The 17387-nt window shown below is 45.4% G+C and overlaps 1 protein-coding gene across 4 annotated transcripts in view; it reads right to left on the bottom strand.

Annotated features, from left to right (window-relative positions):
• DENND1A (DENN domain containing 1A) overlaps positions 1–17387 on the bottom strand; it is a 1402774-nt gene that overhangs the window by 775660 nt on the left and 609727 nt on the right. For all 4 annotated transcript variants that reach the window (XM_082262893.1, XM_082262895.1, XM_082262894.1 and 1 more), the window contains exon 8: positions 5838–5891. In XM_082262893.1, coding sequence (XP_082119019.1) covers positions 5838–5891 — 54 coding nt within the window. The remainder of the gene's footprint in view (positions 1–5837; positions 5892–17387) is intronic.

The raw sequence follows: 17387 nt of genomic DNA, 5'->3' as shown, positions 1-17387 counted from the left end.
ACAGCCAGCTGCTTCAGACGTCTGCTCAAGTTTTGACAAATTCCCTCCAATGTGTTTAAAGCATATCTAAAACAAAAAAACAAAGTTTACATACTGTATCTTATGAATCCTTGAAATGTGCTGGTTTCATTCGTTTTTCATTTTTCACAAGTGAAAAGTAACACACGTCTATCTGGGGCGACTGGAGCTCCTCTTTAAAAGTACAAGTCAGCAGCTACAAATACTGTAGCTGCTGACTTTTAATATTAGGACACTTACCAGTTCAGGGATCCAGCGTTGTCCTCACCTGAGCCGATTCTTCAATCAGCTTCGGGCCTGGGCGCTGGCATCTTAAGGGAAACCGGTAGTGAAGCCTTTTCCCTTTTGGGGTGAAGTTCAGCTTTAAGGTGTCTGTTCCTCTATGGCAGGGGTCTTCAAACTATGGCCCTCCAGTTGTTCAGGAACTACAATTCCCATCATGCCTAGTCATGTCTGTGAGTTTTACAATGCCACATGGGATGTGTAGTTCTGCAACAGCTGGAGGGCAGTAGTTTGAAGACCTCTATGGAAAGTTTATGGAGGAGCAACGTGGACACCCTTTGACATCAGCATTGTCAACCTATGGAGAGAGTAGTAGGTGATGGACTTCACATAGCTGACTAATAAATTAAAGTGGTTATTAAGGTATGAGTTTTTTATCTTCATGCATTTACAGTATGCATGAAGGTAAAAAGCCTTCTGCAAGCAGCTCTCCCCAAGCCCCCCCCCCCCCAGCGCTACCTTAAACTTACCTGAGCTCAATCTCAATCCAGAGATTTGCAACAAATGCTATCTTCTAGATGGACAGAGGCAGCCATTGGATCCAGCTGCTGTCAATCACAGCCAGTGAGGAGGGATCGCGGGGTGGGGCAGAGCCATGCTCTGAGCTTCAATGGACACACAGAGTTGGCTCAGGGGCGAGCATGCACGAGTGCCCTCATAGCATGCGGCGTGTTATGGGGCAGACACAGAAGAAGAGGAGCTGAGGGTGCTGGCGGGGGACCCCAGAAGAGGCGGTTTGGGGCTGTTCTGTGCAGTGCAATAACAGTGCACAGAGCAGGTAAGTATTCATCTCTTTTTTTTTTTTTGGCAAAACTTTTGAGGCTTCACAATCAATTTAAATTCACAATATTTTATTTGAATGTGTTTAACCACTTCTGGACCGGAAGGTAAAACCTTAAAGACCAGGCAATTGTTTGCGATACAGCACTGCGTTACTTTAACTGACAATTGTGCAGTCATGCAACGCTATACCCAAATAAAATTGATGACCTTTTTTTCCCCACAAATAGAGCTTTCCTTTGGTGGTATCAAAAAATAGCGACAATTCTGAAAAAAAAAAAGAAACAATATTTTTTACTTTCTGCTATAAAACATTCCCAAATAAAACAAAAATATAAAAATCAATTTTTTTCATCATTTTAGGCCAATATGTTTTTTGCTACATATTTTTGGTAAAAAAAATTCCAATAAGTGTATATTAATTGGTTTGCACAAAAGTTATCGTGTTTACAAACTAAGGAAAAGATTTATGTCATTTTTATTTATTTTTACTAGTAACAGTGGCAAACAGTGACTTTTAGCGCAACTGGGACATTGCGGCAGACAGATTGGATCCCAGTGCTACAAATATGCGCTGTTACTGTACTGTCACTGGCAGGGAAGGGGTTAACACCAGGGGAGATCAAAGGGTTAAATGTGTCCCTGGGGGGTGCTTTCTACCTGCGTGGGGGATGGGCTTGCTGGATGAACACAAAGACCTGTGTCCCTAAATAAGAGGAACACAGAATCCCTGTGTTCATTACTGACAGAAAAGTAGTCTGCCTTGTTTACACTGGCAGAACGCCGTTCTGTCTCCACTGGGAGCGATCACCGGTGCCCGGCAGACATCATGGCATTCGGACCCGCTGACTGGCTCCCCCTGTGGCCAATCGGCGAGTGAATGCACCCCTACTAGCTGTACCGCACGTCGTTTCACTTGACAGAGCTGACCTGCCACAGTATAAGTACGGCAGCTGGTAAGCAAGTGCTTAATCTATGCTATCCACATGATGCCACTTGGCAGAGAGGAGGAGAAGCTGAGAAGAGGAGGATCGAGGCTGTTCTGTGAAAAACCACTGCACAGAGCGGGTTAGTTAGAATCACTTCAAAGCAGGAAGAAAATGCTAAATCGCATACTGCATCTATGACAACATCATGACTTCGTAGTAGAATAGTCCGGATACTTAACAGGCCTGTCTGCAGTTCAGACCTTTCACTAATTAAAAATATTTGAAGTATCTTAAAATAAAAAATACAACAAAGACAACCCAGGACTGTCGGGCAGTTAGAATCCTATATCAGGCAAGAATAGGACAACATTTATCTCCCAAAACTCCAGCAAGAGGTCTCCTCAGTTCCCAGACCTTTGCAGTGTGTCGGTAAAAGAAGAGGGGATGCTACCCTGTAGTAAACATGGGCCTGTCACAACTTTTTTGGGACTTGTTGCTGCCATCAATTTTAACATTACCTTATTTTTGTCTTCAAATTTTACATTTTCTCAGTTTAAAGATTTGATATGTTTTCTATTGTGAAAAAAAAAAAAATGGGTTTATGGGATTTTCAAATAATTGCATTCTGTTTTTATGTAGATTTTATAAAGCATCCCAACTTTTCTTTTGGACTTGGAATTGTTGTAATATGGTAACCAAATATCGAAATGCATCTATCACCATTTAGTTACTTCTGATAGAAAAGCACATCCATGTTCTGTACTCAGCAATAATTCCTAACATTGAGAACTCTTGCTATAATCCCAGTAAATTGCTTTACAATGATTGCAACAAACCCAGGCCTGACACAAAGCAAGGTAATTACAATGTTAGTCAGTGTTGTTGCAGTTTGATTCTTACATGGAGAACTATTACTCAGGAGAAATAACACACACTTACACCATTGCTGAAAACACTTAAACCTCCTTAAAATGTAGTAATTATTTAAACGATTTGATTTTATGCTGCACACCACAGGTCAACTGCTGCAAACCCATTAATATTTATGGCGGGGTATCGCTTGTATTTATCTACATTAAGAGGCCTACATGAATGCTAATGCATGAGTGAGAAAGACAAAAACAAACTGCAAATTTTCAGTGCGCTACTATGCATATGGATAAAAATTTGTACAGCACGTTATCTAGATCTTGCGAAATTGTTAAAAGGAATCTGAAAGGCAAAACTCCATGGGGGAATTTACTAGAGGGAGGTTAAAAAAAGACCATTTCTAACTGTACTTGTAGACACATTAAATTACTTAAATTGTGCATGGATGTTTAAAACCTAATTCTAAGACATTACAGCTTGTTTTATCAGGTCTTATGTACACGAATCAGGATCAGTGAAGCCAGAGAGGTCTCTCCTCCTGTCTGGTCATTAAAAACCTATGATCAGGGCAACCACAGTGCAAGAAAGAACATTACTTTTTTTTTTTTTTTTTGGTACACAAGCATGGATCCTCAAATACTTGTAGGTAAATAATACAAATAATGTTCACCTAGTATTGCTCACATTCCTGTATAGATGTTATTTTATCATCAGTGTCTTCGTCCACATCAAACACTGGTACATCAGCAGAGTACACAATACACTCTTAATTTGCTGTCGCCTCAAAGTAACTCAACACACAGCCATTAATGTCTAAACCGCTGGCAACAAAAGTTGAGTACACCCCTAAGTGAAAACGTCCAAATTGGGCTAAATTAGCCATTTTCACTCCCTGGTGTCATGTGACTCGTTAGTGTTACAAGGTCGCAGGTGTGAGAGGTCTCATACTGGTCACTGAAAGTTAAACATGGCACCTCATGGCAAAGAACTCTCTGAGGATCTGAAAAAAAGACTTGTTGCTCTACATAAAGATGGCTTAGGCTATAAGAAGATTGCCAAGACCCTGAAACTGAGCTGCAGCACGGTGGCCAAGACCATAGAGCAATTTAACAGGACAGGTTCCACTCAGAACAGGCCTCGCCATGGTTGACCAAAGAAGTTGAGTGCACGTGCTCAGCCTCATATCCAGAGGTTGTCTTTTAGAAATAGACATATGAGTGCTGCCAGCATTGCCTTTAAAGGTTCAAGGGGTGGGGGGTCAGCCTGTCAGTGCTCAGACCATATCCCGCACACTGCATCAAATTGGTCTGAATGGCTGTCGTCCAAGAAGGAAGCCTCTTCTAAAGATGATGCACAAGAAAGCCTGCCAACAGTTTGCTGAAGACAAGCAGACTAAGGACATGGATTACTAGAACCATGTCCTGTGGTCTGAGGAGACCAAGATAAACGTATTTGGTTCAGATGGTGTCAAGCGTGTGTGGCAGCAACCAGGTGAGGAGTGCAAAGACAAGTGTGTCTTGCCTACAGTCAAGCCTGGTGGTGGGAGTGTCATGGTCTGGGGCTGAATGAGTGCTGCTGGCATTGGGGAGCAACAGTTCATGAGGGAACCATGAATGCCAACATGTACTGTGACATATTGAAGCAGAGCATGATCTCCTTCCTTCGGAGACTGGGAGGGCACACCTCCAAGATGACCAGAAGCTGAGGATAAAGGTAATGGACTGGCCAAGCATGTAGTCTCCAGACCTAAACCCTATTGAGCATCTGTGGGACATCTTCAAACGAAAGGTAGAGGAGTGCAAGGTCTCTGACATCCACCAGCTCCATGATGTCATCATGGAGGAGTAGAAGAGGACTCCAGTGGCAACCTGTGAAGCTCTGGTGAACTCCATGCCCAATAGGGTTAAGGCAGTGCTGGAAAATAATGGTGGCCACACAAAATATTGACACTTTAGGCCCAATTTGGACATTTTATCTTCGGAGTTTACTCACTTTTGTTGCCAGCGGTTTAGACATTAATGGCTGTGTGTTGAGTTTTTTGAGGGGACAGGAAATTTTTCACTGTCATACTGTACAAGCTGTACACTCACTACTTTACATTGTAGCAAAGTGTCATTTCTTCAGTGTTGTCACATGAAAAGATATAATAAAATATTTACAAAAACGTGAGGGGTGTACTCACTTTTGTTAGATACTGTATACAACATATACCATAACATATAGAGTGTGTAGTTCAGGATCATATACACCATAGCATATAGAGTGTGTAGTTCAGGATAATATAACATACACCATAGCATATAGAGTGTGTAGTTCAGGATAATATAACATACATCAAAGCATATAGTGTATGTAGCTCAGGGTAATTTATACCATAGCATACAGAGCATGTAGTTCAGGATAATATGTTATATTATCCTGAACTACACACTCTATAAAGCTATGGTGTATGTTATATTATTGTGAACTACACACTCTATATGCTATGTTACATATACCATACTCCTAACCCCAGCACTATATATGCTATATTGTACATTACGTAGTTCTGGACATTGAACTCCATATGTAATATGTACAGTATAATACATATTCCAGACTGCTGCACTCTATACAGTATTTTACAAATTATACATTGATGCAAGCAATATCATAAGATCATTTAAATTAATTTCCAGTTTTTGCTACCGGTAGATAATTTTAAACACAAGTTGGTTCTTTAGTTAAATGTGCCACCCCTGACAGTATTTCTGGAATTCTATTTGCCATTTTTAGACAACAATGAGCTTTGTCAGGTCAAAAAGCCAGGAAAAAGGAGACCCAAATCCTCCCTGTGAAGATAAATGAGTGCAGCTGATGACCTCTAGAATCCTGAAATTATAATAAACAACGTATGTGGATCAACTGGAATTGTAATCATCCCAACTGAAAGCAAGGACAGCTAAGAGAGATACTCACATTCTCTGGGATACTGGGCAGTTCTCGAGGATCAGGCACTGTGAAGTAGGAATGCTGTAGAGGGAGAAAAAAGAGAATCGTTTGGTTAACAAAAAAAGTGATAAAAGGTGAAAATAAAGCAAGAGAGGCTCAAACTAGACAGAAGAGAGATAAGTAAGCCAAGAAAGAACTCTGACTACAAACGCTGATCAAAGACGATATTCACATATTTTATAGCACATCATAAGAAAATGTGCCAACACAGGGATCGGAAACAAAATCTATCTGTGAGTCGAAAGCTTTAAGATGCAGCACATTCCTTTCTAAATGTTGACATCATCACACTCTAAGTTGCTATCCTCTGTGACATAATAGAATACTGAAAGGATATATCTCACAATGGTCCATCTAAATCTGCCCATTTATTTCTGGGATTACGGTTCTGTTCACACCTATGTAGGGGGACTGTGCACACGTGTTCTTGCATGTTTTGCTGCATTGGGTTTATGGCAGTCTATTAATTTCAAAGAAGTGCGGACATCCGGTTTTTTAAAATCACAGCAAAACACATGCAAATAAATTGATATGCATTACGATTCATCACATGTGTTGGCTGGCCCCCACACAAGCCTGGATATTATTTTTCTTTTCCAATGGTTTTTATTTTTTCAAAGAAAATACATAGAATTTGAGCATCAAAAAGCCTGGATATCATTTTTTATCTTTCAAATAGTTTCTAAATAAAAGCAAGGAACTATCACTGTGTTAATGCAATATCAATAATGGCATACAGAGATCGCCAAATAGAAACAAAGGTAGGAGAGGAGTTCCAAAATAGCTTGATGTCCTTGAGAATACAGTCCTAGTAGTTAATGTAGTAAGAATCTTATATACATTCCAGCATGCTAAACCTTAGTGCATATATTGAGGTACCACCGTTCTAACAGTGGTTATATGCTGTTGGTTGCAGATCCGAATAGCAACATTTACACCCTGAAGAAGGGAGAGTCTCTGTTCCCCCGAAATGTGTTGTCTTTAACACGTTCTGCTACCAATAAAACGACAATCTTTTGATCCAAGTAGGATTCTTATTGCTGATTTTGGGCGCTCCTTTAACCGACTACCACTAGAAACTTTGGAAACAACCACTAGGCCGTATCTTAAAGCGGAGTTCCAGCCTTTTCACTCACCTGTCCAACAGTCCAGCGATGCAGCCGCCCAAAGCCTCGATCCTCTTCCCTCTGGTCTCGGCGGCGCCGGCATCACTGCTGTGGACACCCGGCTGTGACAGTTTGTGGCTTCACAGCCGGGTACCCACTGCGCATGCGCGAGTCACGCTGCGCATCTTGATTGGCCGGCAATCTTCTGGGACCTCTGACATGTCCCAGAAGATTGCAGGGAGAGAGGGGGAGAGGAGAACTCCCGTTCAGGGCGCCGTGGCACTCCGAGCGGAAGTGGGAGCGGGTACCTGTCAAAACTAGGTACCCGCTCCCCCCCACAAAAAAATGACATGCCAAATGTGGCATGTCAGGGGGTTAGAATACCTAAAGCGGAAGTTCCACTTTTGGGTGGAACTCCACTTTAACGTAGCAGCCCAGACCCCTTAACAAGGGTCCACTGCCTTTCATCCAGTCGGACCAGATTGATTAGGAGTTAATTTCCCTAAATGGCCCTCTCTCACCTACCACCCACCCACAGACCCTCTATCGAGCAGGTCAGTCCAGCGCAGCCATCAACTTTTCAAAAAAACAACAGTGGTTATAGATCAGCCAGAGCTAGATAATATCCAGATAATATTCTGTCCTTGGACTGTTACTATTCTCAATCTATACCTCCTCCCTGGGTCAGCTAATAGCCTTCCATGGTTTCCACTACCATTTCTATGCTGATGACACCCAAATCTACCTCTCTACCCCTCAGCTCACCCCATCAGTCTCCTCCCTCAGCACTGATCTACTAACAGACATAAAAGCCTGGATATCACACCACTTCCTCAAACTGAATCTATCCAAAACCAAACTCATAATATTTCCTCCTCCACGTGCCCCTTCCCCTGAATTCTCTGTCAAGATCAATGGAACAACTATCAGTCCTTCCACACATGCCAGGGTGCTAGGGGTAACCCTGTACTCTGCACTGTCCTTTCAGGCTCACATCCAATCCCAATCCAAATCATGCCACCTTAACCTCCGCAACATTGCTAGAATACGGCCCTTTTTAACCAACGACACCACCAAGCTTTTAATTCATGCCCTGGTTATCTCTCGCCTTGACTACTGCAACTCCCTCCTCATTGGATTACCTTTACATAGATTATCCCCCTTCAATCCATAATGAATGCTGCTGCAAGACTTATCCACCTTACCAACCGTTCAGTGTCCTCCACCCCTCTCTGCCAATCCCTTCACTGGCTTCCACTCACCCAACGAATAAAATTCAAAGTGCTAACAATAGTTTACAATGCCATCCACAACTCTGCCCCAAGCTACATCACTAACCTGATCTCAAAATATGAACCAAGCCGCTCTCTTCGGTCCTCCCAAGTCCTCCTGCTCTCTAGCTCCCTTGTCACCTCTTCCCATGCTCGCCTCCAGTATTTCACTTTCTCCATCAGCTCATCCCCCACAGCTATTACCTTTTGTATCAATTGACCCTCCCTTTTAGATTGTAAGCTCTAACGAGCAGGGCCTTCTGATTCCTCTTGTTCCGAATTGTATTGTAACTGTAATGTCTGCCTTCATTTTGTTAAGCGCTGCGCAAACTGTTGGCGCTATATAAATCCTGTATAATAATAATATCTGGATATCGCTTTGAATAGTTACTACTGACAAAAAACAATAGCACAGATGGCTGAAAACTGGTGCTGGTTTTTAATTGTTGCTATTTGGACAGAAGTTCCAATGTCACAGGCCCCTCAAAAGTGATATCGTTGTTACAGGTGGGGTATTGGTTGGCTGAGTTAGCTCTTAACACAGTTCTTGGATAGTCCAATAGAGCAGCCTTTTTCAACCAGGGTGCCCTGGCACCCTGGTGTGCCTCCTGGGTTCTTCAGTGGTGCCTTGGCTAAATGCCTAAAAATTGCAACAAATTGCCACAGGTTTCAACTTTGCAGTATTACAACCCTGGGCACCATGCAGGTCAAGCCACTGGCATCCTGACTTCCAATTACATTACTGGTTGAAAGGGAGAACGATGGGGGGGCGTGGCGACCCCCGTGTAATATGGCCGCTTAGCACCGGAGCTCCTGTCCTCACCCAGCGACTCCCGGATCCACAGCCTGCCACACACGCTGCACGAGCCTGAATCATACAGGTCCTGGAAGGCGAACACTCCCTGCACACCGCCAGCATGGCCAGGAGGAAAACCGGAGCCCCAGTCGTCCGAAAATTGTCCGACTTCTTCAGACCGGCAGCCCTCGGTCTCCCACAAAATGGCGCCGGAGACTCACCACTGCCACAGCGTGTCCATCCTCTAGCGGCGACTGTTCACGCTGCTTCGGACGGCGCAACGGAGACTCCAGGGCAGTCCAGCTCGTCACCGCAGATGAGGCCATCCTGCACACAGGACTCCTCTCCCTCCACGCCATCGACACAGAGCCCAGCCAAATCCAAGCCTCGATGGGACGAACGCCAACTGCACTCTGACTACCCAGACATGGAGGTGAGCAACCAGGCCAGCGCCTGCCCTACATCTTGGGCCTATGTGCCCCCTCCAGACCCATTTGCAGCCATCGCTACTACGGGCCAGCCGGTGTCAGACACCACCTTAAGAGAAATAGAAGAAAAAGGACATGGGAGGGGCGTGTGTGAGGGACTTTTTATAAGGGTGCCATCATGAGACAATATATTTGGAAACATATAATATAAAAAAACCAGAGTTAGAACTTACCGGTAACTCTGTTTCCAGGAGTCTTCCAGGACAGCCCTTGAGAGATGGAGCTCCTCCTACCAGACCGGAAACACATTGCCATCAGCTCTTAAAAGGCGGTCCCTCAGGCACCTGGTCAGTTTTATCCAAGAACCGAAGGACAGAGCTGAAAAACAGTTAAAACATAATATGGAACATTACATTAATTTCTTTTATCAATGTATAAGAGAGGGTGGGAACCTGCTGTCCTGGAAGACTCCTGGAAACAGAGTTACCGGTAAGTTCTAACTCTGGTTTTTCCCCAGTCGTCTTCCAGGACAGCCCTTGAGAGGATTAACAAGTACTCACCCAGTTCCTTTTTTAGGGGGGGACCACTGCTTGGAGGACTTTCCTTCCAAACACCTGATCCTGACTACCCAAAACATCCAGACGGTAGTTTCGGACGAATGTTGACATGCTTGACCACGTTGCGGCCTTGCAAATCTGCTCAGGGGTAGCACCGGCTCTTTCTGCCCAAGATGTGGCTAATGCCCTTGTGGAGTGTGCCTTGAGTCCCTCTGGCGGGTCTAGGTGCAAGATTTTGTACCCCTCTGAGATAGCTATCTTGATCCATCTGGCTATGGTCCCCTTTGAAGCCTGCTTCCCCTTGCGTTTTCCTGAGAACAGGATAAACAGGGACTCAGATGTTCTGAAGCCCTTTGTGGCTTCTAAGTAGGCAATAAGGCACCTTCTGACATCCAAATGGTGCAGTTGTTCTTCCTTGTCATTGGATGGCCTATTGCAGAAGGAGGGTAGTGTTATGTCCTGGCTTCTGTGAAAGGTAGAGGCGACCTTGGGTATAAACGTTTGGTCGGTCCTGAGTATGACCCTATCCTCCAAAATCTGTATGAAGGGTTCTCTAACAGAAAGGGCCTGTAGTTCGCTAACTCTGCGAGCGGAGGTTATAGCGATAAGAAAAACTGTCTTCAGGGTAATCGCTCTTAAGGAAGCCTCTGATAATGGCTCAAAGGGTTCCTTAATCAGCGCCCTTAATACGATAGATAAGTCCCAAGTCGGAAATTTACGACAAGGTACTGGTCTAAGTCTAGCAATTGCTTTGCAGAATCTGCTAATGAGGGGATCCTGTTGTAAGGAAGTTTGTAAATAAACTGATAGGGCAGCAATCTGTACCTTAATAGTGCTTAAGGACAGGCCCTTGTCGATACCTTCCTGTAGAAATTCCAGAATTGTAGGCGAGTCAGACTCTCCTTTTTTGGATTGCGCCAACCACAAGTTAAACCTCTTCCAGACTTTCTGGTAAATAGCTCTTGTGACTGGCTTTCGGCTCTGTAGCAAGGTCTTGATCACCTTGTCCGAGAGCCCTTTTAATCTTAAGATGTCTGATTCAGATACCAGGCTGCCAAGTTTAGCATGGCTGGCCTGGGATGAAGTACTGGTCCCTGCGATAGCAGGTTCTGGTTGACGGGTAACATCCATGGTTGTTGATCCGTCAGGGATAGTAGCAGTGAAAACCAAGCCCTCTTCGGCCAGAATGGCGCAATCAGGATTAACGTAGTGTGTTCTCTCCTGAATTTTGCTAGGACCCTTGGGATTAGAAAAAGAGGGGGGAAGGCATAGCATAGTCTGAAAGTCCATGCGGTCTGAAACGCATCTACTGCCATCGGCTGATCTCGAGGATTGAGCGAGCAAAAATCTGGCAGTTTGGTGTTCGCTTTGTTGGCGAATAAGTCTATCTCCGGATAACCCCATCTGGATGTTATCTGTGAGAAGACTCCAGGGTCTAAGGACCACTCCTTGTGAGATCAGTTGTCTGCTCAGAAAGTCTGCAAGGTTGTTCTGAGTACCCTTGAGGTGCACTGCTGAGAGGGACTTCAAATTCTGCTCTGCCCAGCGAAGGATTCCTTGTGCTACCCTCATTAAGGTGGGACTTCTGGTTCCTCCCTGCTTGTTTAGGTATGCCACGGATGTTATGTTGTCTGACCTCACTTGTATGTGTTGGCCCCTGAGTTGCTCCTGGAAGGCTGCAATTCCCTTCTCTATGGCCTTCAGTTCCCTGCAATTGGATGAACTGTGTCCTTCTGAAAAGGACCAGGCTCCCTGTGTCCATTGATTCCCTAGATGGGCTCCCCATCCCCAGCTGCTGGCATCTGTTAGGATGCATGAAATCTGAACTGTCCATGGCAGTCCCTTGTGTAGGTTGTTGTGGTTCCTCCACCACCATAGTTCCTGTTTTACTCCTGCTGGGATAAGGACCTCGTCTTCTAGATCTCTGTTCCCAAGGTTCTGTAGGAGGAAAGCTTGTAGTGGTCTCTGATGGAATCTGGCCCACCCGACTGCTGGGATAGAAGACGTCATAAGCCCAAGTACCGACATAATTTGTCTTATTGATTTTGGAAGGTTGGTCTGTAGTTCTGCTGTTCTTTGATCTATGCGTCTTATTTTCTCCTCTGGAAGTATCATCGCTTGTTCTCTTGAGCGGATGATATATCCTAGGAACACTATCTCCTGTGACGGTATGAGGTTTGACTTTTGGGTGTTGATTATCCATCCTAGACGGGTAAGCCATTCCTGAGCCACTATTAGATCCGCGACCAATTTTTCTTTGGTGGGAGCCATGAACAGCAGATCGTCTAGATACGGGATTATATTTATGGCTCTGAGTCTCAGGGGAGCCAGAGCCTCTGCTAGGATCTTCGAGAAAATTCTCGGCGATGACGAGAGTCCGAACGGAAGTGCTCTGCTCTGGAAATGATGGATCCTTTCCCCGATCTTTATTGCTATGCGCAGATGTTTCTGGGATCCCTCCCTTATGGGGATGTGTAGATAAGCATCTTTTAGGTCCATAGTTGCCATAAAACAATCTTTTTGGAGCAAATTCCTTATAGAGTAAATTGACTCCATGTGGAATTTTTTGTACCTTATGGCGGTGTTCAAAGGTTTCAGATTCATTATCAATCGGAATTTTCCTGAGGGTTTCTGTACTAGAAACACATGCGAATAGAAACCCTTTCCTTCCTCTCGTTTTGGTACGGGAACTAGGACCCTTTGATCCACCATCTCGCCTATAAGCAGTGGCAGAGCCTGTGCTTTTGCCGGGTCCCTTGGTAGATTGGTAATTGTCAATCTTGAGGGGGGTTTTCTGCCGAATTCCAAGGCATAACCCCTCTCGATGACTCCCCTGACAAAATTGTTGGAGGTTAGTTTTTGCCATTGGGGGAGGAATCTCTCCAATCTTCCTCCCACCTGGCCTCCAGCGTCACTGGGTCTTGGGATTTTGGCCAGGAGGGTTAAAGAGCACATTTGCCCTTGATTTCCCCTTCTGGCCCGTCCAGTGCTTCTTCGGCCTTCCTGTATCCGTTTGACCTCGGTCTTCCCTGGCTTGTCCCCTATAGGGACGAAAAGTCTTCCTTTGAAAGGTCCTCTTTTTGAACGGGAAGGTTTTCTTTCTGTCCGCCGTCCGTTCTAAGGCTTCATCCAATTTTGTGCCAAAGAGGAATTTTCCCGAAAATGGGACACTGCATAATCGCAGTTTTGATGCTGTGTCTCCGGACCAGGTTTTGAGCCATAATGCTCTTCTGGCTGAGACGGAAAGCGCCGCTGACCTGGCTGACAATTATACTGCTTCTGTTGAGGCATCCGAAATAAAGCCTACTGCCTTAAAGAGCATAGGGAAGGACTTTAGTACCTCTTCTCTTGGGGTACCTGCCGTCAGGTGTTCCTGTAGTTGCTTAAGCCAGAACTCAAAGTTCCTTGCTACACAAGTTGTAGCTAATGCGGGCCTTAAATTGGCCATAGCCGTATCCCATGAACGTTTTAAGATGATATCGTTCCGTTTGTCCATGGGGTCCCCTAGGTGTCCCATGTCTTCAAAGGCCAAGTCCGAATGTTTGGACACTTTAGCCAGGGGGGCGTCTAACTTTGGCGCCTGGTTCCACACTGATTCCTCATTGTCATCAAAAGGGAATCTTCTTTTTAAGGAACCTGAAAAGAATGGTCTCTTTTCAGGTTCTGACCATTCTTTGAGTTCCAAATCCGTCATAAGTTTATGTACCGGGAATACTCTAGCCTTCTTTTTGTTCAGGGCTTGGTACATCTTATCGTGTCTAGATAAGGGGGCCTCCTCTTCCTTTATTTCCAGGGTCTCATAAATGGCCCCCAGAAGATCCTGGACCTCCTCTATGGAGAGTTTGTATCCGGTGGGTTTGACGGCCTCCCCCTGTCCTTCTTCCTGTCCAGAATCTGACTGGGAGGAGTTTGGGTCCATGACCCTCGAGGGGTCTTCCCTGCTCAGTACTGGTTCCCCTGAACCTGAGGCTACGGGAGTAGGCGGAGAGGAGGGGCCTGGTGGAGTAGTGGTGGGTACTTGCACCTCTGCGATTAATTTCCTGAAGGACGCAAAGGTAGAATGTACCTCGTCCTTAAAGGAGGAGAGAAATTTTGAGAAAGGTGAATCCTCCTCAGCTTTCAATATGGCCGAGATGCATGCTGGGCATAGGGTCTTTGAATAGTTGGATGAAAGCCTGGTGGCACAGGAGGGGCATTTTTTCTTTTCAGTCTTAGAAGTTCCTTTAGAGGGTTCCTTCTAAGAAAGGGGTACATAGGCAAATAATCTTTACTTGTGACCGCACAAAGAGAAAAAAAAAAAAATAAATTTTTGGAAAACAAAAAACCCTCTCTGTGCCTCCCTGTTACACTGAAAAGTCCTATAAGGACTCTTCAGTGCTTCACCCCTTCCACCACCACTATGCTGCATACTGTTCACAGGAGAAGGATACTGGCAAGTGCCAGCCTACCTGTGCTGAGCCGGTGTTCGTCTCCCCTGCGGTGTGTGGAACCTCCATCGCCTTGTCCGTGGGATCCGCACTGCATCCGGCATGCTGTGCAGGCTTCCTCTTCCTTTTACACCGGCTCCGGCCCTCCCCTTCCTCTCTGCGCCTGGAGGCCGGAACCGTGACCTCCGGCGCACAGCGATGGCGTCACCGCCGCCGGAAGTGACGCACCGCGTCTTCCGGTTCACGGTACATCCAGCGAGGCCGCAGAGCGGCCCTGCCGCATATACCGCTTGGTGTGCGGTCATCACTGCCCTCTCCCTCACCGGGCCCTGGAGAGAGTGGGGAGCGGGGAACTCCATCGTCTGTGGAGGGAACCCGAGGCCATGGCTGCTCCTGCTGCAAGGTGAGGGTCCCAGGCTGTTGCGGTGTCTTCCCGGACGGTCCTGAGCAATGGAGCTCATCCAGCCCTCTAAGGTGGTTCCTCCTGGCAACATGTCTCCTCGGAGTGAGGAAACACAAAAAACTGACCAGGTGCCTGAGGGACCGCCTTTTAAGAGCTGATGGCAATGTGTTTCCGGTCTGGCAGGAGGAGCTCCATCTCTCAATGGCTGTCCTGGAAGACGACTGGGGAAAAGTATAATTTTAGTGAAACAACAACAATTGTAAAATGTATACTGTATTTCAAAAGGGAAATCAGTATTACAACATGAAATTAAAAACATAGAAATTACAAGCCATATCGTAATAGCCTACAATCAGTATATTGTATCTTCCACAGGGGCCGTTATAAGAATTTACAGACCCATTACCAGCCAGAAGAATCCCTGGTTAGCATCTGTGTGCTAACCGACATGTTTCGCGGCAAACGCCGCTTCCTCAGGGGCAGTTGAGGGTTTACACAAGCATCAGTACAATTGCTAGAAAGAAAAAGATAGTGTAAATACAATATATATCAATATATACATACAAGATGTTTTAGGCGTATAACATAGTACCACGATGCATAACAAAACAGTTGGTCATGAGGGGAGGTCTAATTATACCGCACCTGAAGGGTAAGCAGTTGACTGAACGACGGAAAGGGTCTTGGACCGCAAGGTAGGTATTGCCCCCCCCCCCGGGGCGAGCACGGGAACCGACCACAAAATCAAACGGCTACAAAGCACAGTGGGATCGAACCATATGAGGATCTAGAAAAATGCATATAATTAAAAGGTAACTTTGCCGCAAAACATGTCGGGCTACAGTTTTGGGCATCATCCATCTTCACACAGATGCTAACCAGGGATTCTTCTGGCTGGTAATGGGTCTGTAAATTCTTATAACGGCCCCTGTGGAAGATACAATATACTGATTGTAGACTATTTCGATATGGCTTGTAATTTCTATGTTTTTAATTTCATGTTGTAATACTGATTTCCCTTTTGAAATACAGTATACATTTTACAATTGTTGTTGTTTCAATAAAATTATACTTTTTTATATTATATGTTTCCAAATATATTGTCTCATGATGGCACCCTTATAAAAAGTCCCTCACACACGCCCCTCCCATGTCCTTTTTCTTCTATTCATATACTCGGGACGTGGTGCCTTTTCTTGTAGTTTATTCTTTTGAGCTTGTCCCATTTGTCTACCTTAAGAGAAATGATGTCAATGTTAAACAACTCCATGCAGGCTAATATTGCAGCATCCATCTCTTACTGCCAGAAAGAGCTGCATGGTTTGGGAGATAGGGTTCATAATCTTGAGGATAGAATGGAAGAATTTACTTCCTCATACAATGGCTTAGTGGACTCCCACACATCCCACCAAGATGAGATCCACAAAATCCAGGCCAAATTAGCGGACCTGGAAGACAGGTCCAGGCGCAATAACCTTAAAGTTCGGGGGGGTCCCGGAGTCTGTCCAACCAAATCAGCTTCCCTCCTTTGTGAAGGAACTGTTTCAGAAAGCGGTCCCGGAACTCACTAATGACGATCTAACCATCAATCGTATCCACCGCATCCCTAAGCCTTCCTTCCTCCCGCAAGAAGTACCAAGAGACGTTTTACTTAGGGTGCACTGTTTTCAAGCCAAAGAAAGGATCTTAGAAGCCTTCAGGCACAGGGACCGCCTGCCTGACCAAACCGACTCCATTCAAGTTCTTCCAGACTATTCTCAGTACACATTACAACAAAGACGCAATTTGAACTCTATAACCAAGGCCCTTCGCAATCACAAAATTGTGTATAAATGGAAGTACCCGGCACGGCTGTGCGTGACCCACAAGGGTACAACATCCCACATCACCTCATTGGATCAAGGGGTTTGTTTGCTTCGCCAATGGGGAATTGTCCCAGGCCACACAGACGCCCAACCCACCAGACCTGCGCCTCAACTCCGCCATGTACAACCTGAATGGAACGTCGTGTCGAGGTCTTCGCGCTCCAGATCACGCCATAAGTGACTGCAGCGTAATACACCCTCGCTGGGTGAAACAGGCCCTCACTGCTGACTGAGCACTCACCATCATGCTCAAAACCCCCGATGCATGTGCAACATCCATTGCACACCTGGTCGTAACAGACCAAGTATTTTTTACCCTTTTCTACTCCCTTTTTGTTTTTTGTGTGTCGTTATTGTCTTTTGCCATTTCTTACAGATACGAACTGCGACCCATGGTTTGGAACCCATCGTGGACTTTTGCTCGAATCTTCCTTTACCACTTTGCCCTGAGGCAGGATAGATTAGCCTCTCCAAGCTCCCGTACTACCACCCACCACGTCCTGCCACCGATCCCTGGATGAGGGTATCTCAGGTACTTTTTCCTGCACGCACGTCACCCCACTCCCCGTGCTACTGACATGACTGTGCCTTCATCCATGGCTATATCCATGCAGAGATGCTTCCTAAATGTTTGGTTACTATTTTTTAATGTTTTACGTGCCCA

Source organism: Pelophylax lessonae (genome assembly GCF_965119305.1).
Source record: "Pelophylax lessonae genome assembly, chromosome: 7".
NCBI classification, from domain to species: Eukaryota; Metazoa; Chordata; class Amphibia; order Anura; family Ranidae; genus Pelophylax; species Pelophylax lessonae.
Note: the sequence above shows the minus strand (reverse complement) of the source record. Positions and strands in the feature narration are given on the sequence as shown.